Below are 24,738 nucleotides of genomic sequence, written 5' to 3' on the forward strand. Positions count from 1 at the left end.
GTTTCTGTTTCCTTTCGCAGAAATTTCTCAATGACTTTCAGTTATTTGTTAAAGTTAGATTTTGTTTACTTAGAGTTAAAACCAGAGTCAGTAAAGGTGAGCTAATATAAGACAAACAGTGTTCCAGTGTAGCGTTCACATCATGTCAAATGAACTCCCAGTTCCCCAAATGTACCTGCAAGAGCTCAAAGAGTTCAGGAACCCAAACACGTAAAGTGAACAAAAACAAGTATGAAGCAATCCCAGTAACATCAGCCAGCTCTGCAGAGGGGACTCTCTCGGCGTGTGGGCGTGTGTGTGTGTAGTATTATTTCTGTGCAGAAGGAAGTTGTTTTGGTTGGAGGTCCTTCCTCCTTGTCTTTCACTGTCTTAATCTCACATGCAGTTTTCCATTGGTCAAACTGGGGGGTGTGGAAGCAGCAGACCCCCACAGGGACATGTGACCAGGGTGCAGCAAACCTCTGTTACACACGCAAACACACACCCACACACACACATGATCGTCATATGGAGCTTCTAGGCCTCTTACTGAGGATTGATGGCTGCATTCCACAGTGCAGTTACCATGGAGACGTCTCACATGGTGGGCATGCACACGCATACACACACGCACACACACACCCCGCATGCGCACAGTGAACGTGTTACTTGAAGTGTTGTGACTTTTCAGCCTCACATGAGTGGATTATGTCTGACCTGTGGAAACCAATACGCCCACAGTCTGTATCTTTACTTACTCTGGTTCATTAGAGGTCTGCAATGAAGAAAGGTCAAACAACAGGACCATAAACCCAAAGACCCTGAAGTCCACATAAGTTTTCCACTGAATATGCTTTAACCTTGAGATCCTGGTAACCATAAGTCGTTCAGTGCACTGCAAAGATAGAAAAAAAAATACAATAACAGAAAACTCAAAGCACATTTGGACAGATATCAGAATCAGGTTGAGCACTCAAACAAGGAATGTCACTTTGGTTCCACTTCGCTCTCACTGAAGACATTTTCGAAGCATATATAAATTCATTGTTTTTACAAGAGAGGAAGATCAGGTTGAATTGGAAAAAATCTATCCAAACCAGTGCAGCAGAAATGCAGTTTGACTGCGCTGACACTGCATTTCAGATAAATATAAGAAAAAATTACATTCTGAATTCATGATTCAGCACTGAGGCTGCTGTTTTACCTTCAGTCTTGTGTCAGCTAAGAAACACTGACAGACCTTTGAGACGTCAAACACTTGTGGGATGAGAGACCAAACAGCACAGAGGAATCTCTGTATTTACTTAAATGCAACCAAAAAGTTAGCTGTGACTGATATTAACCTTGCTTATATTCATTTTATAGCATCATGCACATGCTCTACCTGCATAGATGAAAATGATATGATATTATGAAGCAACTTTCTGAGTGTTTCAGTTTCTGTCGTAATGTAGCGTTACCTGGCGTTTAGAAAAAAATGTATTTTGTGAACATTTTCTCCTTTCACTCATTCTGTAGCAATGCATCTCTGAAGAGTGGATGTGTGTTGGGATCGAATGGGTTAAATTGACAGAGTTCCCTTATGTTCCTGTCTTATTTTATTTATTGATTGATTTATGTGTCAACAAACCAAATGGTAATTCAATTCCAATGTCTGAGTTCTCCAAAATATTGGTCAAATTAATCACAAAATAGTGATTTTGTATCAGTATTGTTTTTTTTACATACATTAAGTATGTTTAGGTGAAAGAATAATAGTATAATGCATCATTAAGTCATGTTATTATTGAGTGCTAGCCGTTGTTTTTGAGTCGCAGTTTCACCAATTCTGCAGCAAATTTGAGAAGAGACAGTTTTTTGACATGTCTGATGAATATCAGAAACATCATTGTAAGGAAATTTCAGACGCCTTAGTTTAATTTAGTTTAATGCCATTTGAACTAAATTCAGATAGGAAATAGTGTGGCAAGTGTAATAAACTGAAGCAAGTTCACACACTTCAACCCGAAACACCGGCACTCCACAAAACAGTACCACAGCGTTAACGCTACATGAAGTTCATATGTGTGAGAGGAATTCCTGAAAAACCCATACAATTTATTCACACGAACACAAACATCGTTCCAAGTTAAGAATCTGCTTCAACCATCTTCTCTGGCTACACAGAAATATGCCACTCTTTGTAATTTGGCAGCAATGCAAATCAGCATGCATGTCTAACCTTGAAACTATTTTTGAGTGTTTACAGAGTGACTTAGAAGCTTTGTCTTCAGTTTCCTGTTCACACATGTACTGCACAGCAGGAGTTTTTCCTTGTAATGTGCATTTTAACGACCTGAAGAACTCCATAATGTACAGGGAGCAAGATATGACATAAAAACTATGCGGTGGATTTGCATAAATTTGTTTACGGCCCGTAGAGGATGGCGGGCCGTAAATAGCTGGCGGGCCGTCTGAAAATAGCTGTTTAAGTGTTTGTTTTCAACACACTTTGTCCAAGCCTGCCCACGGGGCAACAACAGTCCTCCATTCCTTAGTGAGTTTCCGATGTTTACGTTTCCCACTTTCAATTAATTTTAGCAATCCAAGCTACGTGGTTACGATTTGAAATTTTTTTTAATTTGGGCTAAGTAATCCTTAACAGCATCTTTTAGTACCCAAACGTAAAGGCAAAGTAGTTAGTGTCAGGTTTCCTCTGTCTAACATCAACAGTTTAGCCTAATTTCATTTCCCCAGTCACCTTGGGACATCTCACCAAAACCTCCCTCCTGGCATCATTAGGGACATGTGTGGATCATCAGTGAGCCAAATATTGGACTGAATAGAGGGCAAGGTCAGTGATTCACTTGTCCCAACGGTCCCTCATTAACAGGATTGTTCTGGCTTCAATTTATTAATTTTTTTTTTCCAACACTGTTCAGAACTACAGAAGCCTTTCAGACGAGAGGTTAAATGTGTCAAGAAACACGAGAAAAGGTTCAGATGCCTTCTACTTGTGCACTGGTGGAGAGTCCGGCCTCAACTAACCTACCTTTTGTGGCTTATTACGAAATGAAACCATGATTTGTTTGTGGTTCAGTTATTGCAACATTACCAAGATCAAACACACAAAAGGAAAGTTTCAAGTTGAGCAAGACCTGTGATGCATTCCAGACGGATTAGGCATTTTGTTTTAAACACTGGAAAGGTCAAATTAGCTTAACAAGAGGGCAGTTTAAATCCTTTTGAATTATTTTGCCGTGAAAAGGTCAATGGACTGCAGAAACAAAGGAGGGCTGTGATGGGAAGCCACCGGATGCAGTTACATTATTTACAGTTCGTTCGGGTGATTTCCAGAGCAGAGCTGAGGTTTTCAAAATGTTATGTTATCAGTAAGACGTTTTGCTTAGTCTGTTTTATTGTCAACTGTTTTATTTATGGACTCCAACTTCCTCCACATGTATCTGAGGAAGCACTGCCATTGTTTGCACATATTAAACCATTTGAGTGTGAACTGTTTTATGTTTAACCACCTCTGCCAAAGTCTTGTAATGCATGTTCTCAACTGATAAGTGAGCAGAAAGTGCAAGTGATGCAGCTGACTGTTTACCATCAGAACTAATAATAGGGAGCTGAGATTTTTTCTCTTTTCTGTGACAAATACAGAGAAGAAGATGAAAATATACTGCAGCCCTTCTCTGCCAGAGCTGCCAAAACCCACAGTATCTGCATCCAGAAGTCTCTTTCTAAGAATCCCAGTTCCTCGAATGGTCCATTTGGGGATTGTTTTAGGGTCAAAAGTGGGATTTAAGTGAAACACACACAGATTTCTTGCTAAATGTGACCAAAGGAGTCTCTCATGGACGCTTGGCTCTTGATGGGAACGTAATAAAGCACTGTCTTGTTCTGTTATGCTCCCAAAGCTCAACTGTTTGAGCACGACTTTATGCCAAGAGAAGTTCTTATTGTCGACCTCTTCCACATAATAAATGGTAATCGTATTTATACAACATGCGATAAATTGAGCAGGTTATCATTTTTTTAATCTCTAATTGTTTCTGTCTGTTCCTGAACGTCATTCTTCTTTCCACTGTGCAACTAAATAACATGCTGGTAGAATAAAATAATCCATATACCTGCAGCTGGTTCCCACAGAGTAACCCCTGGTGAACTCAGTTTCCTTTAAATACCTAAACACACTCCTCACCATCATATTGACTGTTAACCACAGTACGTAAGAGGGCTTATGTAAAGCTCACGTGACTCCTGCTGTGACCTCTGACCTGAAGCCCACACAGGGGCTAAAATAAAAACAAACTTAAATGGTCATTTCATTATAAAAGACTTCTTTGGATTTCCATCAACCCAGGAATAAAATCCCACAATTTGATGTATTTTGTGGATCTTAGAAACATACAATCTGACAGTGAGCTGGTCAGATAGAGATTGATTGCATGACTGAGAGGGTCTGCTGCTGTGAATCTTATAGCTGGTCTTTTGACAATAATGTCACGTGCCATCCATCGTTCCATGTGAATTTATGCAGCTGTTTGTTATTGTAAGGAGGACTTTTGAACCCGTTGCCTGACTGAAATAGAAAGAAGACGGGCTGGGGCAAAATGGTTCTGCATGTTTTAATGTACTAAGTAGTAGCCCGAAGCGCAGGACCTGGAAGGATTTTGGCACAAGTCTTGTTGGCTTAGGGTATTTCCAGTAGCAAAAAAATAAACACTTATCCAACAACTTCTCACTCTAAAGTGATTATTTGCCGTGTCTTTACTGAATTTTAGTTCTGCCTTAGAGTTTGCACTGTCTGTGTATGTATGACTCTGCATATAGGTCTACTCAAAACCTGAAAAACACAAGATGTAGCTTGTGCCTTTATCTGCTTAAAAAACCTATAAATAGAGCTGGGGTTTTTTTCCCATTAATTATTGTATTCTGTGTTCCTTCAACCTAGAAGTAAATCTGGACCAATGTTTTAAATTAAATTTACTAGAGGACCTCAATGTAAACACATGTTATGTTTCTGCTTCTCCTTCTTTTATATTAGGTAACTGGGGAGGAATATGCTCCAAGTATACTGCCCTGCGTAACGGCGGTAAGGCCACCCTGAACACGGGACTGATCACGATTCAGAACTACGGACAGTTCCTGCCTCCTCGACAGGTCCAGCTCACCTTTGCACATGAACTGGGTCACAGCCTGGGATCTCCGGTCAGTCCTCACATCTCCCGTTACACCCATCATCTACACCAGCCCAATACTCTGATATTTGGGTATTGAGTCTATTTGTTCACTGAGAATTTACCAACATAGATTATACCAATAATAACCAGGTGATAACGCTCCATGCTTGACTTAATTTTAAAACTCCACCCGTCTTGCAACTTATTGACTTGTTAGCCACGGTTTAGCATCAGGTGTGTACACTGGGGCTGCACAATATTTTATAATCTTGTAATTGTGCTGCTACTGGTAAATATTGTGATGAGAATATCAAGGTTATGATCTTCTTTCCTCTCATTCTCTTCTCAGTTTCCTACACTCACCTTTCATATTTTGAGCAATGTCATCTGTGACCATTGTGAGGATTTTTCTGCTGTTGTGTCCAACCATGTAAAGCAAAAGTTGATAATGCTTGGAATATATTAGCCAGAAATATTGCTGGGTTAGGTTTAATGCTGGGTCATGCCACTAATGTGAAGATTGCACACATAATATCGCAATGATGATATACTTGCAATGTTTTGTGCAGCCTAGGTGTATGTTCTGTTGCAGAACTTTTCTTTTAAAACAGGTTTTATCTCAGTAAGTGAAGTGGCTTCATTTTCAAAAGCCTGATTTGTTTATTAGCACTTTAGGTTTATACCTGAAACACTTTAAAACTTTAGCAAATACAAAACCAACTTACCTGTTTAAAAGGTTATCCTAGATTTTTGCTACAGATATGAAATGTATTTTTTAAATATTGTGACCTTCATGATTGACTTTCCTTAATCTGCAAATATTTGTTGCAAAAATAGTCAGTTTATTAGATGTTCTTAATCTTTTCTTATTGATAGCATAAAACGATTGATCCTAAAAAGCTTTAAAATGCCTTCATTTAGTGTTTTCCTTTAGTTTTACTTATCTACTTTCATGGTTCATTATTCATAAATTTAATAGGTTTTTTTTATCCCCACACTTCATGTGTCGTCTGTTTTTCTTTCTAGAGCTTTCCTTCCTGTCAGCCCACATTTTGCATTATTAATGTAGCAACAATGCTCATTTAATACTAGATAAGATATAATTATATGTCTCCCATGGGAGAAGTATGCTTTAGAAGGATCTTTAATCTGTAGAAAATCTGCAGGTGAAAAGAAAACCAATATTTATTTTTCATCCCTTTTCCTTAACTTACACTACCAAACATGCCTAAGTGGATCTGTGGTGAATGGGAGTAAAAACCTCACGACACAAAGCTCTACCTGAAGCTGTGGATTGTGTAATTAACACTACTCATCCCTCTGATTAGACTCAAAGTAAATGTTTCCATTAAACATGCGTGCGTATTTGCAGCGTACTTGAACAAATTGTACCCGACCTGTTTACCAGAATAGACTTTAGAGACTTTGGCCTTTATTGATTGGATTGTCTGAAAGGGACACCAGACGAGCCTTGATGTCGCTTACATACACTGATTATTAAATCAGTTCAATAGTCATGGTGGGAATGACACATTTACTCTTTGCTATAGTAAAAGCTGATTGCACATAAATGTTCTGCCTTACACACCATCAACACATCAAACTAAAACCTGTAATCTTTCCATCTGCTTATCAAACACAGATAGAAATAGCATTCAGGAGATTTAAAACAGGTTTGTCAGGAGGGAATCACTAGAGACTGATCCTGATAAAAACATTTTAAATATATACTGAAATTATTTTTATTTTTATTTATTTACTTTTTGTTGGACCTCTGGTTTTAACTGTACTCAGACCCAGAGAAACAGGAAGTGATGGCTTGTAAATCAAAATTTCAGATACATTTTTATGAACTCAAAGTGAAATAAAGATAAAATATGCTACGTTATATATTTTTTAAATACTTATTTCCTGCAATGATTTTTTTTTCATTCTGAATAAATAAACTTTACTGCTAATCAAAAAAAGGACAAGTTCATCTTAAGGCATTTTGCAAATCGTTTTTGTTATTTGTGGAGGGCACAGTATGCTCATTATGACTCATAAGTGTATTTTTATAGGTCTACTGGATAAAAAAAAACTAATTTCTGCTTCAGTTGACTATTTTTATTCTTTAAAGCCCTATTATTCAATAACTAATGTAATGGTTGGTGTCAAAGGACACTGTGAGTTCAAAGGTCATTAGGCTACATTTTTGCACAGATGTGTTTTATTGTGATAAATGAAACAGAGTCACAGTAAAATCTGAAACCACCAAAATGGGAAAAAAGACAATCTGAAAACTTTCTACATGTTCAAAAATTACATTTATTACATTAAAATAATAGTTAATTTCCAAAGATTTGACCATGAACTCTTTAGATAACATACTAACATATAGAGTATGTCTATATTAGAAGTTTGTCTAGTACAGACATAGATGTATGTGTATTAGATGTATGCTTTACATCTAATATATTTAACATTAGAGAGTCTGAGAGTTACAAACATGTAAAAAAAAACCTGAATTACATAAATGTTATGTCTTCTCTTGTGTTTCTCACTAACAACCATTTCGATGTTAAACATTTGTAGAAAAACACGTATAGAAGCCGTAAAGATGTGTAAAGCCAGACATACTGTAGAAGAAAGCTAATAACATTGAGTAGACATTTTTATTAGAATGTGGTATTTCTAGCAGCTTAACATAATTTTCCCAAATCCATAAAAATGTTGTTTTCAATTATGTTTCACACTGAGCTGACGTTCTCTGAAAATATAAAATAGAACCACAAGGTGCAGTAAAATTGTTAATTATGTGGCTGTGTTGAACCATATATTGGGAAATAATTCAGAAACAGCAAGAAACAAAACAAAGGAACTATTTTAAGGAAAAAGCACAAACATCTTTTGTGTCACCGCCTTCTTGTTACCCAGAAATTTAGGCTCTGACAGATGCAGAAGAGGTCATAAAAGTGCCATTTCTAACATCTATCACAGTAATCAGAAGCAGATTCAATAAAATCCACAGACTTGTTCTCTCAGCATGTGTTCATGTTTATTTTAAATACTTGGATGTCTTTAGGAACCCGCCTAGGTTTGATGCACAAGAGAGGATGAGACTTTTCCAAAGAAACAGGAATCTTCTGTTCTGTCCTTATTGTTCTGCATGAGGAACATCACATTCCCTCCTGTTTTCTGTTCAGAAAAGTCATATTTAAATGTGACTGCTAAATGCTCAGAATATGCTTCAAATTTCTGATAACCAAACAAGTGGTTCAGTTCTCACCACACGCAGCTGCAAGCATTTTTTCTGACCTTTCGACAATTTTGAGGTCAACAACACAGGGACTTAATTTCCCCATCTGTAGTAAAAATGTGGAGCTGCATAGTTCCAGCTTCGGTTAGATGATTTGTTTTCGCCTGCTGTTTCTGACGTGAGCTGATTAAAGAGAAATTTACAACAAGACAGAAAACAGGGTCTGTCATTTTGTTTGTGTTTCAGCATGACGAGGGTTCGAACTGCGGCAACCTTGGCTCTTCTGGGGGCAAAGGTCGGTACCTGATGTTTCCACACGCCACAGACGAGGTGCGAGAAAACAATGACAAGTTCTCGACCTGCAGCGTTAAACATATCAGCAAGATCCTGAACCTGAAGAAAGACGACTGCTTCGTGGGTGAGACACTGATAGGCTTGGTCAACATACAGGCTTTAGGTTTAAGTTCAACGTAATTTCTTTCCCTCAGTCAGCGATGAGCCCATCTGTGGCAACCTCATCGTGGAGAAAGAGGAGGAGTGTGATGTCGGTCATAATGACACAGACCTCTGCTGCTACAGTGCTAAAGAGGCCGCAGGAGTCCAGTGTCGACTCAAGCCTGGTAAACTCTGCAGGTACTTGCTGCTTATCTGCCAGGTCGAATTCTCCATCATCCTCTATAAGTGTTATTTACACATCTATTAATCTTTAAAGCTACTTAATTTTATGATATTTTTCATATTTTGTCATGCCATGACCACAAGCTTTTGTGAAGTAAAAGATTAGAGAAATCCTCCCTGCAGCATGATACTGCCCCTACCATGCTTCACCGCATAGAAGTGTGCTTTGCCTGAAGCATTTTGATAAAATTATATATATATATATATATATATAAAAGGCAACTAATACACACATAATACTTGTGTTCAGACAGGACAGCTGTGTTGTGCATCTCTGCAGCTCCTGCAGAGCTACCAAGAATCTACTGACTTCTTCTGTGATAGCAGAATAAATGTTTTCCAAACCATTTTAATTTTCTATATGAAACTAAAACTTACATTTAGTAATGTGAATTTATATGTTAGAAGTAGGTAAAGTGTTTCCAGTGTTAATACTCTTCATCTGACCTCCAAATGGCACAACAATTCCAGCAGACAGAAAGCAACATTAGAACAACGCTTGTGTTTCATACATTTTTGGTGAAAACATTGTTCCTCTTTATTCAGTGAAGTTGTGGAAATTTTACTCAAGTAATAATAAAATAGCTGAAGTAAAAGTATGGAGTAATACAAATGCTCCTAAAAATACTTTTGTCCAAAATGTTACTCAAGTAAATGTAACTAATTACTACCCACCTGTGGCTGCATACTGCACTCTTCCAGTTTCAGATTAACTTCATTAGCTAATTAAAGCTTTGGTTACTGTTTTCTAACCCAACGCTGCTTTTTGTCCTTTCTCACAACTTTCTATTGATCTGTTAGCTCTGCTCTCTTAGAGAATTAATATTCTACAAGAAATAGGGCCTTCACAGTGCAGCTGCATTTATACGGAGAACTAAGTTACAAACATGCGGACTCTGTTTGTCAGGTCAGACGATTTATTAGGTGATGTCTGAAGACGCACTTTCCAGATTTCCATTCGTAAAAGATCTTGAAAATGATGTGTTGAACTACTGCATATAAAAATCCCAAGGAAGTATCCTAAACTTAAATTTAAAGTGACAATATGTGGAAATGTCCAAGATGGTATGAAGATTTTTGTGACGATGTGAATGCGTGTGAAAATATTTCATTTCCCTCCACCAGTCCGAGTCAGGGCCTGTGCTGCGGTCAGAACTGTGAGTTTAAGCCTTTGGGCCAGATGTGCGACGAGGAGACAGACTGTGTGAAGGAGAGCGTGTGCTCCGGCCTCTCCCCGCTCTGCCCCAAACCAGACCCCAAGGAAAACTTGACCGTCTGCAGCCAGGGCACGCGCGTCTGTCTGAAAGGGGTGAGGCTCAGCCACACTTCACACTGTGACTCAACACACAATTTCCTTTACTCAACAAATCAGGCAGCATTTGGAAGTGTGCAGCAATCCTGCAAAGCTGGTCTGCAAAGGCAAATGCTTAACCTTTGGAGCTGCAATATGGGGGGGGGGGGGGGGGAAACCCTGCTGTCATGAGCACATTTTGTTACGTCCAGGCTCTGGAAGGTTACCCCATGTATGTTAAACATTAATTTTAACTTTTTCTGATTTGGTTATGTTTTGGTTTCAGCTTGTGTGACTTCAGACATTTGGTATTAATTAGATGAAGCAAAGCAGCTTTGTTTGCAAATAACAGCCTCATTAAGCAGGAAATTACTGAGAAATTACCGAATCCATCTTACCACACCTCCAATTCCTCAAACTTTTCTCCAGCATTCAATACACTTTTCTTTCTTGGGGAATTTGCTCCAGCTGTGGTTGTTGCGCCATCTCTCTTCAAATTGTTCGAATTTATCAAGACCTGAATAAAAAATGCTTCAGGGAAACATAATTTATACAGAAATAAAGAAATAAAGCAAGTTTTCACGTGTTCAATTATGTTTTTTTAATAAGAATTTTGTCTGCAATATTCATCTAGATGTGATACATTTTGGTTTATCAGCTAATTAGAACCAGATTAGGAACCGAAGCTCAAAGAAACAAACCAGGGAACAGATTGTGGAAAAACATCAACATGGAAGATGAAAGCAAAGCAAAAAACTAAACAGAGATGATCCAAACAAAAGCAGATGATTAATTTATATTCATAAAAAACAATCATCAGCAAAGACAAAGAAATAAATGAAACTCTTCAAATTCCACTATTTGATCAAATGGCTTGATCCCATACAGTGTCATTTCCTCTCTTCCTCTTTCCATTTCGGTCAAGTAGAGAAACAAACCACCGCACATAGTTTCTCTTTAGTCATGCAGTTATGATACTCCACTGAATATTCACGTTTTTAATTAATTATTTTGGTTCATTTAGTTTGTGTTTTCTATAACCATTGTGCTGTATGTGGGTCTGATTTGACTATTTTGAGCCATTTTGGGACTTCGTCAGCATTTATTTGGAAAGGTCTGGTTGGTGCTAGTGGCCTTTATTTAGCTGTTGTGGGTTAGAGAGAAGACCTGTGGCCAAGGTCATCGGAGGTCTTGAACCCGCATTGAGGTCTGAAGCCTCCATCCATGGGTTGTACTTTACCGTCGCGCCCATCCTTCAGCATTTTTATACTTTCCTGTCTTGATTTTTTTATGTTCTCTTTTGCATGCTACAGTTAACATAGCTGGTTATAATTAAAGGGGAAGTAAAAAAAAAAAAAAATCAAAATTTGTAGAATGTGTTTTATTTGACAAAGTCTTCAAATCTTTCTTCAAAAACATCAATTAGAATAAAGTCCTCATTTCAAACATTATTTCACATATTTTCCATTTTAAGTCTCACAAAAAAACTGATACTGTTAATCATAGATTTATTTCTAAACTGCTGTGGAGTATATAAAAATATTTCACAGCTCAGACCTAAGCAGCAGAAATTTTAAAAGAGTTTTCAAACAATTTAAAGGTTTCTCTTAGCATGTTTGCGACTGGTGAATTTGTCAACATGTACAGTACTGTTGGGAGTTGATCTTAAGCTTTACCTCCATTACTGTGTATTTGATGTACGATCAGCAGAAAACATAAGACAAAAACAGCAAAACAACAACATGGTGGAGGGATGAACTGACAACATCTGGTTAAATTAACCAGATTCTTGGAAAATGTCGATAAATATTGAACATTTTCTACAATCTGTTCAATGCATGATGGTGTAACCCGAGCTGGAGGTGCTGACCTACTCTTTCAATCGGCGTGAATGCATTAATGCGTTAATTGAATAGAAAAACTGGACCGATGGTTTACCATCCTTACTTTTCGTCACCTGTGCGGATGAGGTCTGAGTGTGTGTTTCTCTCCGCAGGTCTGCGCTGAGTCTGTGTGTGTGAAGCACGGCCTGCAGCAGTGTGACTGTCCTGGAGTCAGCATGAAGGAGAAATGCCACATGTGCTGCCAGCAGCCTGGTAAACACAGAACCTTGTGTCCTCCACCGCCGAGCAACATGTTTACAACTCTGTGTCCCAACAGCTCGGACTGTGTCAGTTCATCCAGATGTTACCTCCGTCTGACCTGATGTTTTCTGGGCAATAAAACAAGTTGTGTTCCTAATGGAGCTGTTTTTGTATGGAGATTTGAAACCATACAGACTGGATTTAGATCTTAACTCTGAATGTTACAGCATGTAATCCATGTTGGGACTGGCCTGCGTAGTGCAAATAAAGCTAACTGTGTGTATGTTTCAGGTAAGCCGATGACGTGTGCCAGCACCTCCTCCTCTGTGCTGTCCCGTCACTTCCAGACGAAGTTGTTGCCCCTGGTTGGCGGCGCGCCGTGCTCAGGGAACCAAGGATACTGCGACAGATTTCACGTGTGTCGCCTCCTGGATGCGGACGGCCCGATCGCCAGACTCAAGAACTCTTTCCTTCATTTGGATGATTTTGATGATGTGGGGGAGTGGATGAAGGTGATCTCTTATTAAATCTTTTTCTTTTTTTCAGATGATAATGACACCAAGCATCTAAACAATAAGCAAAAGAGGTTGAAAACTGACTACACATCAGTATAAAGGCTGAATGTTGTAGAAAGGTTTCAGCGAAAAACTGAATCTAACCAAATCTACAGTTTCTAGTGCACATCTTTTAGTACACTTGAAATAAGACAAAACTAACTTACAAGCAACTTTTCAGCAAGATGTAGGAGCTGATGTTAAGTCAGTAATTCTTGAATATTAATAAAAAATTTAGTTATTCCACTGGCAGATGTTTTCACTTGTAGCAAGTGGATAAAATCCACCTGTACTTTTAATCAATATTCAATAATTAGCTAACTCCTTTATCTTCAAGACAGAGTCTGTTTTTCATGAGCAAATACACCTGCAATATGCCATCCTGTTTTTTTTAAATTTTTTTATTGAGCAACATAATGTAAATTTGAGGTCACATTTTTGAGTTTTTCAATGAAAAATTGAGAAGTGGAGCAACATTTCACTGAGCAAGTCTCTTTTTGCTGTTCTTGCCCACATTACAGACACTCCCAAATTTATGATAGACATCATGACGACTGAAGTAAACAATTATTCGCAGGGACTGGTTTACCACTTTTAATAATTTGGTGTAGATGAATAGCTACGCTTTAGTTTTCCTATATTGCCTTTAAGTAACAGATTGTCAGCGTTTGTTAATACATTTACATGTTTTCAGTTTTGCTAGGTCAGATTTAGAAGAAAATGAGCAAATGTTTGTTTATTGTTGCGTCCTGAGCCTGTTCATTTGTGTCGGTTCTGTCACAGCTGTCGTTGAGGTTTAGTTTTACGCCACAGTGTTGAGAATCAGGAATGCTCATTTAGGCTTAAAGGCACTGCAGGGTTTCTGTAACCCATTTCTTTATCAACTCTTGGTGTTGTTTTACCAAGACTGTTGTTGAAATAAATAACCAATGGGGATTTAATAAAGAGTTTTCAACTAACATATAATTCCAACTGGTAAAATAACTCATTAAGTGTAAAAATAAAAAACGGTTGTTGCATCATGCCTATTTTTGTTTAGACTGATGGTTTATATGACAGAAAAGTTACATTTGACAGATGTGTCATCCCATAAACATGCACTGCCACATTTTAGCAATGCGCCTCTTTCCACCTGCAGGGTGAAAACGTGGGCAAAGTGCAGACATATAGGCAAGACATAAAAGGAGGAAATGGGTGAAATTACATGTATGGCATGAAAGAATAACTAGCCTGTTTTTAAGATTTTTATACTGACTCTTCTGCAGACACAAATTATTTGGAGTTAATAAAGTGTGCTTCTTATACTTAAATCTGAACAAATGTTTTTTTCTCTGCAGGCTCATTGGTGGGCCATCCTGATTGTTATCCTGGTTCTGTCTGGAGTGATGGGCTGCATAGTCTGCCTGTGTGGCAGTCCCTTGAACACTCGTGACCTGGACACGCCCACAACTACTCCCACTTCAAGAAATACATATTAAAATATAAAAATATATTTATTATTCTTGTTTGCTGATGAGGGGGGGAAATAAAGTATCTGAGCCACACTAGAATGATGCATTTAGACAGCCTTGTGTTGTGTTGCAATTGGAGATCTGCAAATGACCTCTGTGAGGGCCAAACACCTGCTCAGCTCCCCTCATGCCGGTTTGTAACCAGAGATCTTTGTACGTCACAATGTTTCTGCCTTTGCTTATCCCTGGAGGGATTCTCAGTAAGGCTCCTGTGATACATGTGCTGTGGAAAATGTTTCCAGCAACCCTGGGCATGTGCAGGTTCCCTCAAAGGCTGCCGCATGCTGTGACTCTGAAGTCGCAATGCAAAGGCACCTGAACACTTTAGGGGAGAGAGTGTACCTTTGCTTTGGATGTCTGCCAGCTTTCCATCTTAGTGCAAATTAATGAGCACATGAACAGGACGTCAGGAATTTGTGCTTTTAATTGTGTACGAGGGAAACGGGTGGCAGAGCTGTCCTGGTTGATTCTGTGTTCTTGTGTGTATTCAGACTTTATTTTTTCACATTTTTCCTCAAAAGAAATTGGGATTTCACGTGAAAAAACAGAAAGTAGCCCGGTATAACTGGAAGGAAACGATGATACAGTTCTCAACATTCTACCTAAACTGCTGCATTTGTCTTCAACCCTCTTTGCTCCCAAATAAAATAAAATAAATTCTAACAGAATTCTGGCTTCAATCTTCTGAGATAAAAAGTCAAAATTCTAAGAAAAATGTCAAACTTTTTACTTTTCTTCTCAGAATTCGAAGAAAATTAGATTAAAGTCAGAATAATTCTGGTAAATTCTGAAAAAAAAAAGTCAAAATTCTAAGAAAATTAAATCTGATTTTCTTTTTCTGTGGTCCTAATTTTCTTCCGGTGGAAACTGATTTTATTTGATTGACAAAATATTATTTAAACATGCAACTATTATTTTCAAGGTTCTATGCAGGTGTCCTTTTGGGCCACATAAAACTTTATGACAAACTGGATTTGGCCTCTAGTTTGACCTTTCAGATTTTTATTAGTAAAAAAAAAAAATCCAAGTTCAATTTTTCCTTCCACTTCACAATATTGCACAACTTTCTATTCTTAACACTGCATAAATTCACAAGAAAATGCAGTAATATGTGGAATACGGGAACAAAATGAATGTATTTCTCAAGGCATTGTATAATACATGGAATGTAACAAATCTGAGAAAACAACCAGGGAATAATTTGGAATAAAAACATCATTTTAGGTCATTATGACTACTAAAAAAAGTTTCCAGGTCGCTGCCAACTCAAGTGTCTTAGTTTGACTCCTCTCTATGTCACCTTGAGACAGTAGGGAAAAAAAAAAACGTGTTTGTCACAACAGTAAGAACGTGAAGAAATAATGCATCCCAGTTTGGGTAATCTCAGGCTTTGTTGCTCTTTTACATCAGAAATGGCCATGTGAGAGTTTAACCTGTTCTTCTTGAATCAAAAACAGATTTGTTTTTGTTAATAAAGTGAAACTAACTGTTGGCAAAAAAAAAAAAAGATTTCTCCAACACAATGCCAAACTGAAGTAGACAGCTTAACTTTGGCAAATATTGTTTATTAAAGAATTTATACAGCACAGTGTTTGACTCCTTTACAAATATGTACAAAAATTTTAGAAATACATTAATCTATAGACAAAAATATAAGACAGTGGTTCTTAATGAAAACAGTTTTGTTGTGGTTTTTAGACAGATTTACAGTACATGAAAAATATTCTCTTTGTGCAAATGTATAATATGTAATATAAAGTCACAATGATAACAGTACCGATCTCTGTAGAATGAATGAAAAGGAACCAAAGAACAGAAAATACTCAAACTAGCATCACATGCTTATGAAATATATAGATATATATTATCAGTTTGCCACATCTTTGTGTCACAGCAGCAGCACAAACTACAACACAAAACAGCAGCTTTGGCTGCTTCAGTAAAAGTCATAATTCGAAATGACAACTTTATTGCACACCGAGGTGAAAAACTGAGAAAACGAGGCAAGTGTTTACACTAAGCAGTGGTAAATGCTCGATTTGACGGGCTGGGCAAACCAAATACAGGAAAAAGAATGTATTTTTATAAAGACCCTACAGGAAAAAATAAATGAAAACATGATTGTATATTTCCCCCTTCCTTTAGAGACGGGAGCCTGCCGCCTTTTTTTTTTATGGTTTCTGCATCTATATATTTTATGGCATTACTACCTGCAGATCCAACCTGGTAAATCCAGTCAGACAGCTCAACTTGAGCGATCCTTTAAAGTACATCCAAGCTTGTAAGTTTCCATTTGAAAACTTACAACCTTTACCCTCTTTACACCAAACAACCATGTTTTTCCATCTGTCTATGACCCATAAAAATAACCTCTTAAGTCCTTGGAAATATAAACATCCACACTGATTAGGTTTTATCAGCCACTACGAGTCTTTCCCAATTGTTTTCTAAAACAAAGATATTAGTTTAGGATCTATAGTCATGCCTGAACAGTAAAGAAATGTTTCTAATTAAAATTATACCACTGCTGTGCATCAAGGTGTAAGAGTACCATAAATAACTTACTTTATTTCATTGACAATAGTTATGCATCATAAAAAACAGCTTTTTGCAAGATATTTTACAGCATTTACATGAATTACACAACATCTATAGATATGTACAAAGGTTTTTTTATGTCTGGAAGATACAAATAGTGTATAAATTATGTCCTAATTGGTAAGATTTTAAACATTTATCAACATATTTTCCTTATTGTCAGTCATTCTTCAGAGTTACTCTGCAGGATAAAAGAGCTCATGGTCACTGTTCAGCTTTACGGAAATATAGTGATAGAAAAAACAAAGACTAACTCACCTCTTTGAAATTGGTTTACGTTTCATTCTCCATTCATCTTTACATTTAACAAATGTGACCAAATGTGCGCTGTGGGCATCGGGGTCTTTCAAACAGAAAACCATCCTGAAAAAGAAAGTTAGTTGATTTGATGTGACGCTTTATCAATCTTCATTAACAGGTTCCAAAGTAAAGTAAATGCCAATACCGACTTTATGACAAAGCTGCCTTGCTGTTGTGATCCATTTCTGTTCAGGAGTTGACATTTCTGACTTCAACACAAAGCCCAACATGCCATTCTCTCACTTTAAAAACTAAAATCAGCAGCAGTAACAAACTATCTACAACCTCCTCTGTTACTTTGTATCTAACTGAATCAGTTGCATCTATTGTCCAGTAAAAACACTTTGAATTTGTACTGTCAAAAACTTAAAGTGCTTAAATGAACAGCTTTCTAATATTATGTTACTGGTTTTTTTTAATCTAGCTAGTAAAAGTTGCCTGGTGATTGATGATAACGGGAAGCTAATCTTTCTGCTTGTCTGATGTATTAAATTGCATCTAAAGTTGTTCTGAACTCCAACTACCCAGATAAATTAAACCCAGCGTATGCTAAAAGCTAATGCTAATGGTTTTCTCTGTGTACTCCGGCTTCCTCGCACAGTACAAAAATATGCAAGTCAGGTTAAGTGGTCTCTCCAAATTGCCCCTAAAGGTAATTGTGCACCAGTATCGCTGTGTCCTGTTTGTTTGTGAATTGACTTGTGATTGGCTGGCGACAGGGTTCATGTCCCACCTTCCGACCAATGACAGATGTAGAACCAAACACAAACCACTCCTTTCGCCAAACTAAATCTTCTTCAAAAAAAGAAACAATTATTTATCAATCAGTAAAATGAAGGTACAAATTATTGGTACAATTTTGTAGACAGAAAAAAATCATATATAGATTTCAATAATATTTTAGGAAAAAAAATATTTCATTTTTGCACCAATGGAAGAAGTTTCACAAATCTCAACTTACTTTTGTTGAGTCTCGCCACTTTTGATACGGATTTTGTGAACCTCCACACCGTCGGCGTTCCCAGACCACCAAGAGGAAACCATCTTTAAGAGGTTGGACACCGACCAGCTGTTTGTCTCCGTCCACTTAAACTTCAACATCAGCAGGTCGCCGATATCCGTTTCAGTGACCAGAAGAAACGAATGTGTCCTGTTTGTCTCAAGTCTTTCCTTCCTAAAAACACAAAAAGGAAAGCCACTGCTAATAAAATGTTTCCTTTATCTCCGGCTTGAGAAACGGGCATCATAAAACATGATAGCGCTGATAAAGCAAAACCAAATGAGGTTAGGTTAATGTGTGTATGATAATGTTACCGTCTCAAGCTACTGTGTAGGTGTTACAAAACTCCACATGACTTGCAGTCATGGTGCTATAAATCCCTTAGATGAAGCATTTACAGTTGCTGACTTACAGCTTAAGCTCCAGGTTTTCAGCCTCTCCTTTGGTTCCATACAGAGAGACGGTGAGAGACGGCTCCATCTCTGACATGTTCACTTTACTGGAGAAGTGGATCTTCAGCTGATAGTGGTAAACTATCAGGACATCGAGAGAAGGTGACATTTAGAAAGATGAAAATGTGCAGGGGAGTAAATTAAGCTTCAAGTAATCAGAGTTTTGCAACCAAAATCTCAACAACTACTAATCTCTTTTCCAAACAAACATGACTTGCCTAGTTTGCAATATTATTAGCACCCTTAACCCAGTTAACACTTGCACCCTTGTTGACCAGATTTACTGACCTCTGAAAGGCATGGAAGCTCGTGTCTTGGTGTACATCTGAATGCTGTGTGGCCTGCGGATTTGGCTTGTGCTGTAGCCGACAGTGTTGCAGCGGCCCTTGCGACAGCTCAGACACATGCCGCGGTCGAACACGTCGTTGCTGCCGCACTGGTAGGCCTTGGCAGGTTCCTGCTCGTTCAGCAGGGAGTCGATGAAAAGATGGATGGAGCGCTCGTGTTCGCACTTCACCGCGTCATTGATGGCTGAGGAGCAAATGAGAATGAATAAAGGAACACGTCTTAACAGGTAGAGATAAAACGATAAAATAAAGACAGTTTGCTTCATTGACAGACAATGGAAGGTAAAGAAAGCAAGTAAGAAAAAAAAATATCAGAAAATGTGTGAAGTACACATGCTTGTGTTTTGACCTAAATGTTCAATATGTTGGATTGATGCTCCACTGGAAGGTAAATCTCCACCCCAATGGTCAAGAACACTCGATTACTAAAATATTTGTTTACAACAACCCTAAATACAATACATTTAGCTCAAATTAATTTCTCAAAAATCTGACCGTCTCCTCTGTCCAAGCTGAATAAAACTGAGGGGGAAGCATGTAGACAAAAAGTGTCCCTGTCTGACTAATGAACTTTTTTAAAACATTAGTTTCTTTTATACCTTTAATGTCTGTATGTTAGCATCTCTTTCTTTTCTGACTCTTTTTGCTAATACTTCAGTTTTTCTTTTCTGTCCTGTAAATACACTGCTCAAAAAAATAAAGGGAACACTTAAACAGGTGTTTAACACTTAAAGTGTTCCCTTTATTTTTTTGAGCAGTATATTTTCGAATGACCTTGTGTATGAATGGCGTTACATAAAACTCGTTATTTCTCTGACCTGTCTACTTCATTCTTTGGTCTTCATTATGCTGTTTGTTCACTAACAAACTTGTGAGGCTTTCACAGCAGAACTGTAAATATATTAAGACTAAATTGAACACGATGACTCTGTTAGCCAACTCTTCTAAAAATCAAATGGTAGCGCTGGATTTCATTTTGGGGTATCAGAACAAAGGGGCTGAATAGACGAGCACACCACACCTTTCATATGCATATTGGTAAAAGTTGGTCTGTCTCGTAAAATTTCTCTATTCAATTTAGTGGCTGGTTAAAAAAGTTTAATATTGTATTTCCTGTCCAAGACATACAATGTCAACTTGTCTTACTGAGAACAAAATTGTTTTGAAGACAAAAATGTTTTTAAAAGCCCCAATATCAAACAGAATCTTTACCAAATATCCCAAAGTTAGCGATTTTCTCCAAGGCGCCCCTCATGTTGCAGCCCGGCTGGAAGCTGCCCCCGTTGGGGTAGATGTCCACATGGCCGATGGGTTGCTGTATCCCGATGCTGAGACCCAGCGAACCCCGAGTGTAGGTGTGGAGGACGTCCACGAAGTGGGCGTCATCTGGAGAGAGGCGCCTGTGGGCGTGTTCGCCCTCAAAGTCAGGTCCAGCTGGATCCAGACCTTCAGAAAAAGAAAAGCAATGCAATGAGTGGAATTAGCAAGATTTCACTTAGTCACTTTGCTCATCTTTTCTTTTTTTTTTTTTTGTAATTTAGTTGTTTACCAGTAATCCGCCCAACTTTGTTGCTGGCATGGTTGCCAGCAAATCCAGCCACATGCGCCCCCAGGCTGTAGCCGATCAGGTGCAGCTTGTCAAGAGGCAGGTTGGTGGTTTCCTTTGAAAATATAAATATTTAATAAAAATATCCCGTCTGGGATCTATCAGTCTGGAATGACTTACAAAAACATTTCTAAGGCTTAGGACTCAAGAAAAATCACAATGAGGGCCATTATCTACAAATGTAGAAAACTTGGAACAGTGGTCAATCTTCTCAGGAGCGGACAGCCAACTAAGACTACAAGAGGGAAGAGAGCATCAACAACTCATCTTCACAAAAGAAGAGAGAAAAAAAACACAAAACAATGTCTAAAGTTTTGCAGGCTTCCCTTGACTCAGTTAAGGTCAGTGTTTGTTATTCAACAAAAAGATGGATGAGGCAAATTACATCAAGGAGAGACCAAAAAAGACCTTAAAGATTCCCAAACACCTTGGGAAAATATTTATTTATAGACTGAAAAGACACAGAGGAACTTTTTGGTATATGTGCATCCCATTACATTGGGAGCAAAACAAATACAGTTTATTAAATAAACATCAACAGCTAAAGAAAATAGTTTTATGATGGACTGGAGTTGATGGAACCACAAATTCTGTTCTTTGGCAGCAAAAGGGTTTAATGTCTGGATATCAAACTGATTACTTAAAACTAAAAAAATGTAAGACAATTATCAGAGAAACGCCAGAAACTCCACCTATGAATGGTTAAAAAAAACATGGCTTCAGAGTGGCCTACTTCAAGTTCAGACTTAAATCTTAGCATAAACTTGATGAGACTTCAAATCCCTCCAATGTGGCTCAAAACATGGAAACTGGCCTAAAATTCCTCAACCATTATGTTTTAGGTTACTCGGGACCAGGTTGCCAAAGAGCTTTTTTCCCATTCAATAAGTCAAATCATTATTTAATGTCTGCATTTTGGTGATTTTCCTTTGATAGTAAAAACGAATTAATCATTTGAAACATTCCAGTCTAACAAAAAACAAACAAAAAAAAAGCAAAAAGAGAAGAAAACGGGAAAATACATTTTCCAAACACTGAACATGTTTAAACTGGTGAGAAATTACATCAAGGTTATTGGAGTACTTATTCACCATCTTTCTATTGAAATAATAAATATTTTCAAATGAATTATTCACAAAGCAAAAATCATTTTAAAAAAAGTGTAAAAATGAAAGAGAGGACCACTCACCTCGATCCAGTCAATGAAGCGTGCGATCTCTCTTCCCACTGCTTTGGTTTTCTGAACTGCGACCACATAGTGGTTCTGAGCCGAGCTCAGCCAGTCCACCACAACAACGTTGGCCGTCCGCTCTCTCTCGTACAGCGCAGACACCAACTTCGGCATCCAGCTTTCAAACATACCGCTCAGCTGTTAGCAGAACAGTTAAAATGTTTTTTAAAAATTTTAAAACAAGTCTAAATTTACTCCATCCATCCATCCATCCATTTTCTGTTCACCCTTTGTCCCTAATGGGGTCGGGAGGGTTGCTGGTGCCCATCTCCAGCTACGTTCCAGGCGGGAGGCGGGGTACACCCTGGACAGGTCGCCAGTCTGTCGCAGGGCAACACAAAGACATACAGGACAAACAACCATTCACACACACACACACCCCTAGGGAGAATTTAGATAGACCAATTAACCTAACAGTCATGTTTTTGGACTGTGGGAGGAAGCCGGAGTACCCGGAGAGAACCCACGCATGCACAGGGAGAACATGCAAACTCCATGCAGAAAGACCCCGGCCGGGAATCGAACCCAGGACCTTCTTGCTGCAAGGCAACAGTGCTACCAACTGCGCCACTGTGCAGCCAGTCTAAATTTACTTAAATGAGTAATTTTAAAGTAATTTCTAGCATGCGTTTTAAAAGCTGCTGTGCTCACCGTCCATCCGTGGATCACCAGGAAGGTTTTGGATGAGCTGTTGAAGGCGCAGGCCGCCAGGGTCTCTGGTTTTCCGGGAACAATGTAGCAGAGGTCGTCGTCGGGATGGGACGGATTACGCAGGGAGAATTTTGCGATAGCCGAGTGATGTTCATCCTCGTCAAACAAATCTTTCAGAGGGTCAAGGAAGTTGCCTGAATAAAAAGGTTAAAAGGATTTACTTTCAGCAAATCATAAGGGCAGAAAGCCTAACTAAATAAGTAACTACAAAAAGTCCCAGAGTAAAGAGTTGCTAGATTAGATAAAATCAGAGCTGTGGGGTGACAGTGGTTCACTGGGCCTGGACAGACTTCCACATTCTCTCAATTTTTTTTCCCACCTTTGTTCCTGCCGTCTCAGGCTATAATTACTTTTTTGGTCGCAGAGATACTTGTATGCTCATTTTACCCAACTCAGCTCATGTTGAGCTGATTTTCAGAGCAGCAACCTCAGACAATTGTAGGTAAAGTCTTGACTTCAATAACTTGATCAGAGCTTTCCAACATTATTAACCTTCTTTGACCAGACGTTGATCCTTCTTAAGAATCCCCACAGCATGATGCTGCCACCACGTTTCACAGTGGGGATGGTGTCCACAGAGTGACTTAGACCAGCACAGCTTCTTGGATGTCAGCAAAACAAGTAATATTTTTTTTTTATCTTACCTTATCTTGGAGCATAATTACAAAATTAATTAATTAGGTTATTTTAGTTAATTTACCTTTACTGGATGTTATTTTTCAGGATTGTTGGAGTAAAGGGACCTGATCATAAGCACATCCCACATTTCAGATTATGTGGAATTATTCAGAATGATTTACTTTGTTGCAGTTTGCTACAACGTATGCCCGCTACACTGAAGTTATTAGGATGAAGATAAGGATTTGCTTAGGCATAAAAAGTTGATTTAGACGCGGTTAAACTTTTCTGCACGATAAAGTAACATGCAATCCTACAGACATTTAATCATTACTTAATGAGTGAATGATTGCTGGGCTGTATGCTTTATTGCTCTGCAGACTCGTTAATATGCACCAGAGTAAACGTAAACTCACCAAACGCAGCATCAGCGAGATCTTCTTCCAGGGAAGTCACTTTTTGCGCATCCGCATTCAACACCACGAAGCACAGAAACCAAAGTTGCCAGGCTCTCATCTCTTACAGCCGCAAATCCTTTGAGAGAAAACCTCTAATTAATGTGAGTCCCACGCCGCGGCTGGTTGCACAGACTACAGTTTCCGTCTTGATGGGCGTACAGCGCTGTTATCTGAGCCACATGGGACTGAATGCGTCTTAAATAGCGCCTGTAAACTTCTGCCTCGTCATTGGCTGCGGACCTCCGGGCGGAAGGTAAATGATTGGGCTGCGTCATGGGAAGACTTTAGCGAGCGTCTTAATTTCATAAAGACCGTAGCTTCATGAAAAATAGCTGCTAGTCAAGGGTTTAAGTTACATTCAGCAACAAAACAGGCCAGGCGTGAGGAATTTATTTCATTTCGGGATTGTTTACCATCTATGCTCATTTGCAGTTTCACATGTAAATTAGATAAACACTGAGCCGTATACATTATACAGAAACTACACCATTTGTTTGCAGAAACAACAACCTTGCTTTTGTAGGATTAGCTTAAATAAAAGTTTGGTCATGTTTCAGGAATACAATGGAGTTATATCAAAACATAGTTTCAATTTTAAAACCTTTCAGACTATTCTTGTAATTGCTTTAGTAGTGTGCAATTACAAGAATTGTAATTGCTCACTGAAAGAGATACTTTGACACTCTTTAATAAAGTGTCAATTAAAAATGATGGCAACAATCACAAACGCACATTTTCTGGAGAGAAACAGGCGATGCAACACTACCTGCATGTTGGGGAAAACATAGTCCCTCTTCCAGACTGAAAGTCTTCCTCCATTTGGACAAACAAAGCTCTCTGAAGCATCTGTTCTAGGGACTCAGTGTTACATAATCCAGATGACTCAATACAAATAGCAAATGCATGTCATTAAT

The 24,738-nt window shown here is 38.3% G+C and overlaps 2 protein-coding genes across 3 annotated transcripts in view; one reads left to right on the forward strand and one right to left on the reverse strand.

Annotated features, from left to right (window-relative positions):
- Nucleotides 1-15,561, forward strand: part of LOC116725567 (disintegrin and metalloproteinase domain-containing protein 10) — a 29,925-nt gene extending 14,364 nt beyond the window's left edge. For both annotated transcript variants that reach the window (XM_032571701.1, XM_032571702.1), the window contains 7 exons: nt 5,012-5,175; nt 8,632-8,803; nt 8,874-9,018; nt 10,189-10,372; nt 12,351-12,450; nt 12,730-12,950; nt 14,330-15,561. In XM_032571701.1, coding sequence (XP_032427592.1) covers nt 5,012-5,175; nt 8,632-8,803; nt 8,874-9,018; nt 10,189-10,372; nt 12,351-12,450; nt 12,730-12,950; nt 14,330-14,470 — 1,127 coding nt within the window. In that variant the 3' untranslated portion in view covers nt 14,471-15,561. The remainder of the gene's footprint in view (nt 1-5,011; nt 5,176-8,631; nt 8,804-8,873; nt 9,019-10,188; nt 10,373-12,350; nt 12,451-12,729; nt 12,951-14,329) is intronic.
- Nucleotides 15,562-16,047: 486 nt separating this feature from the next.
- Nucleotides 16,048-24,708, reverse strand: lpl2a (lipoprotein lipase 2 a). Its single transcript, XM_032571703.1, has 11 exons — nt 24,591-24,708; nt 23,783-23,900; nt 22,689-22,882; nt 21,996-22,175; nt 20,750-20,861; nt 20,413-20,646; nt 19,142-19,384; nt 18,814-18,934; nt 18,363-18,575; nt 17,360-17,464; nt 16,048-17,282 (listed from the first exon to the last, which is right to left on the reverse strand). Exons 2-11 carry the CDS (start codon nt 23,880-23,882, stop codon nt 17,261-17,263), a joined length of 1,524 nt encoding a protein of 507 aa, XP_032427594.1. The 5' UTR covers nt 23,883-23,900; nt 24,591-24,708; the 3' UTR covers nt 16,048-17,260.
- Nucleotides 24,709-24,738: the final 30 nt, after the last annotated feature.

The sequence above is a fragment of the Xiphophorus hellerii genome, chromosome 9, assembly GCF_003331165.1.
Source record: "Xiphophorus hellerii strain 12219 chromosome 9, Xiphophorus_hellerii-4.1, whole genome shotgun sequence".
In the NCBI taxonomy this organism is placed as follows: Eukaryota; Metazoa; Chordata; class Actinopteri; order Cyprinodontiformes; family Poeciliidae; genus Xiphophorus; species Xiphophorus hellerii.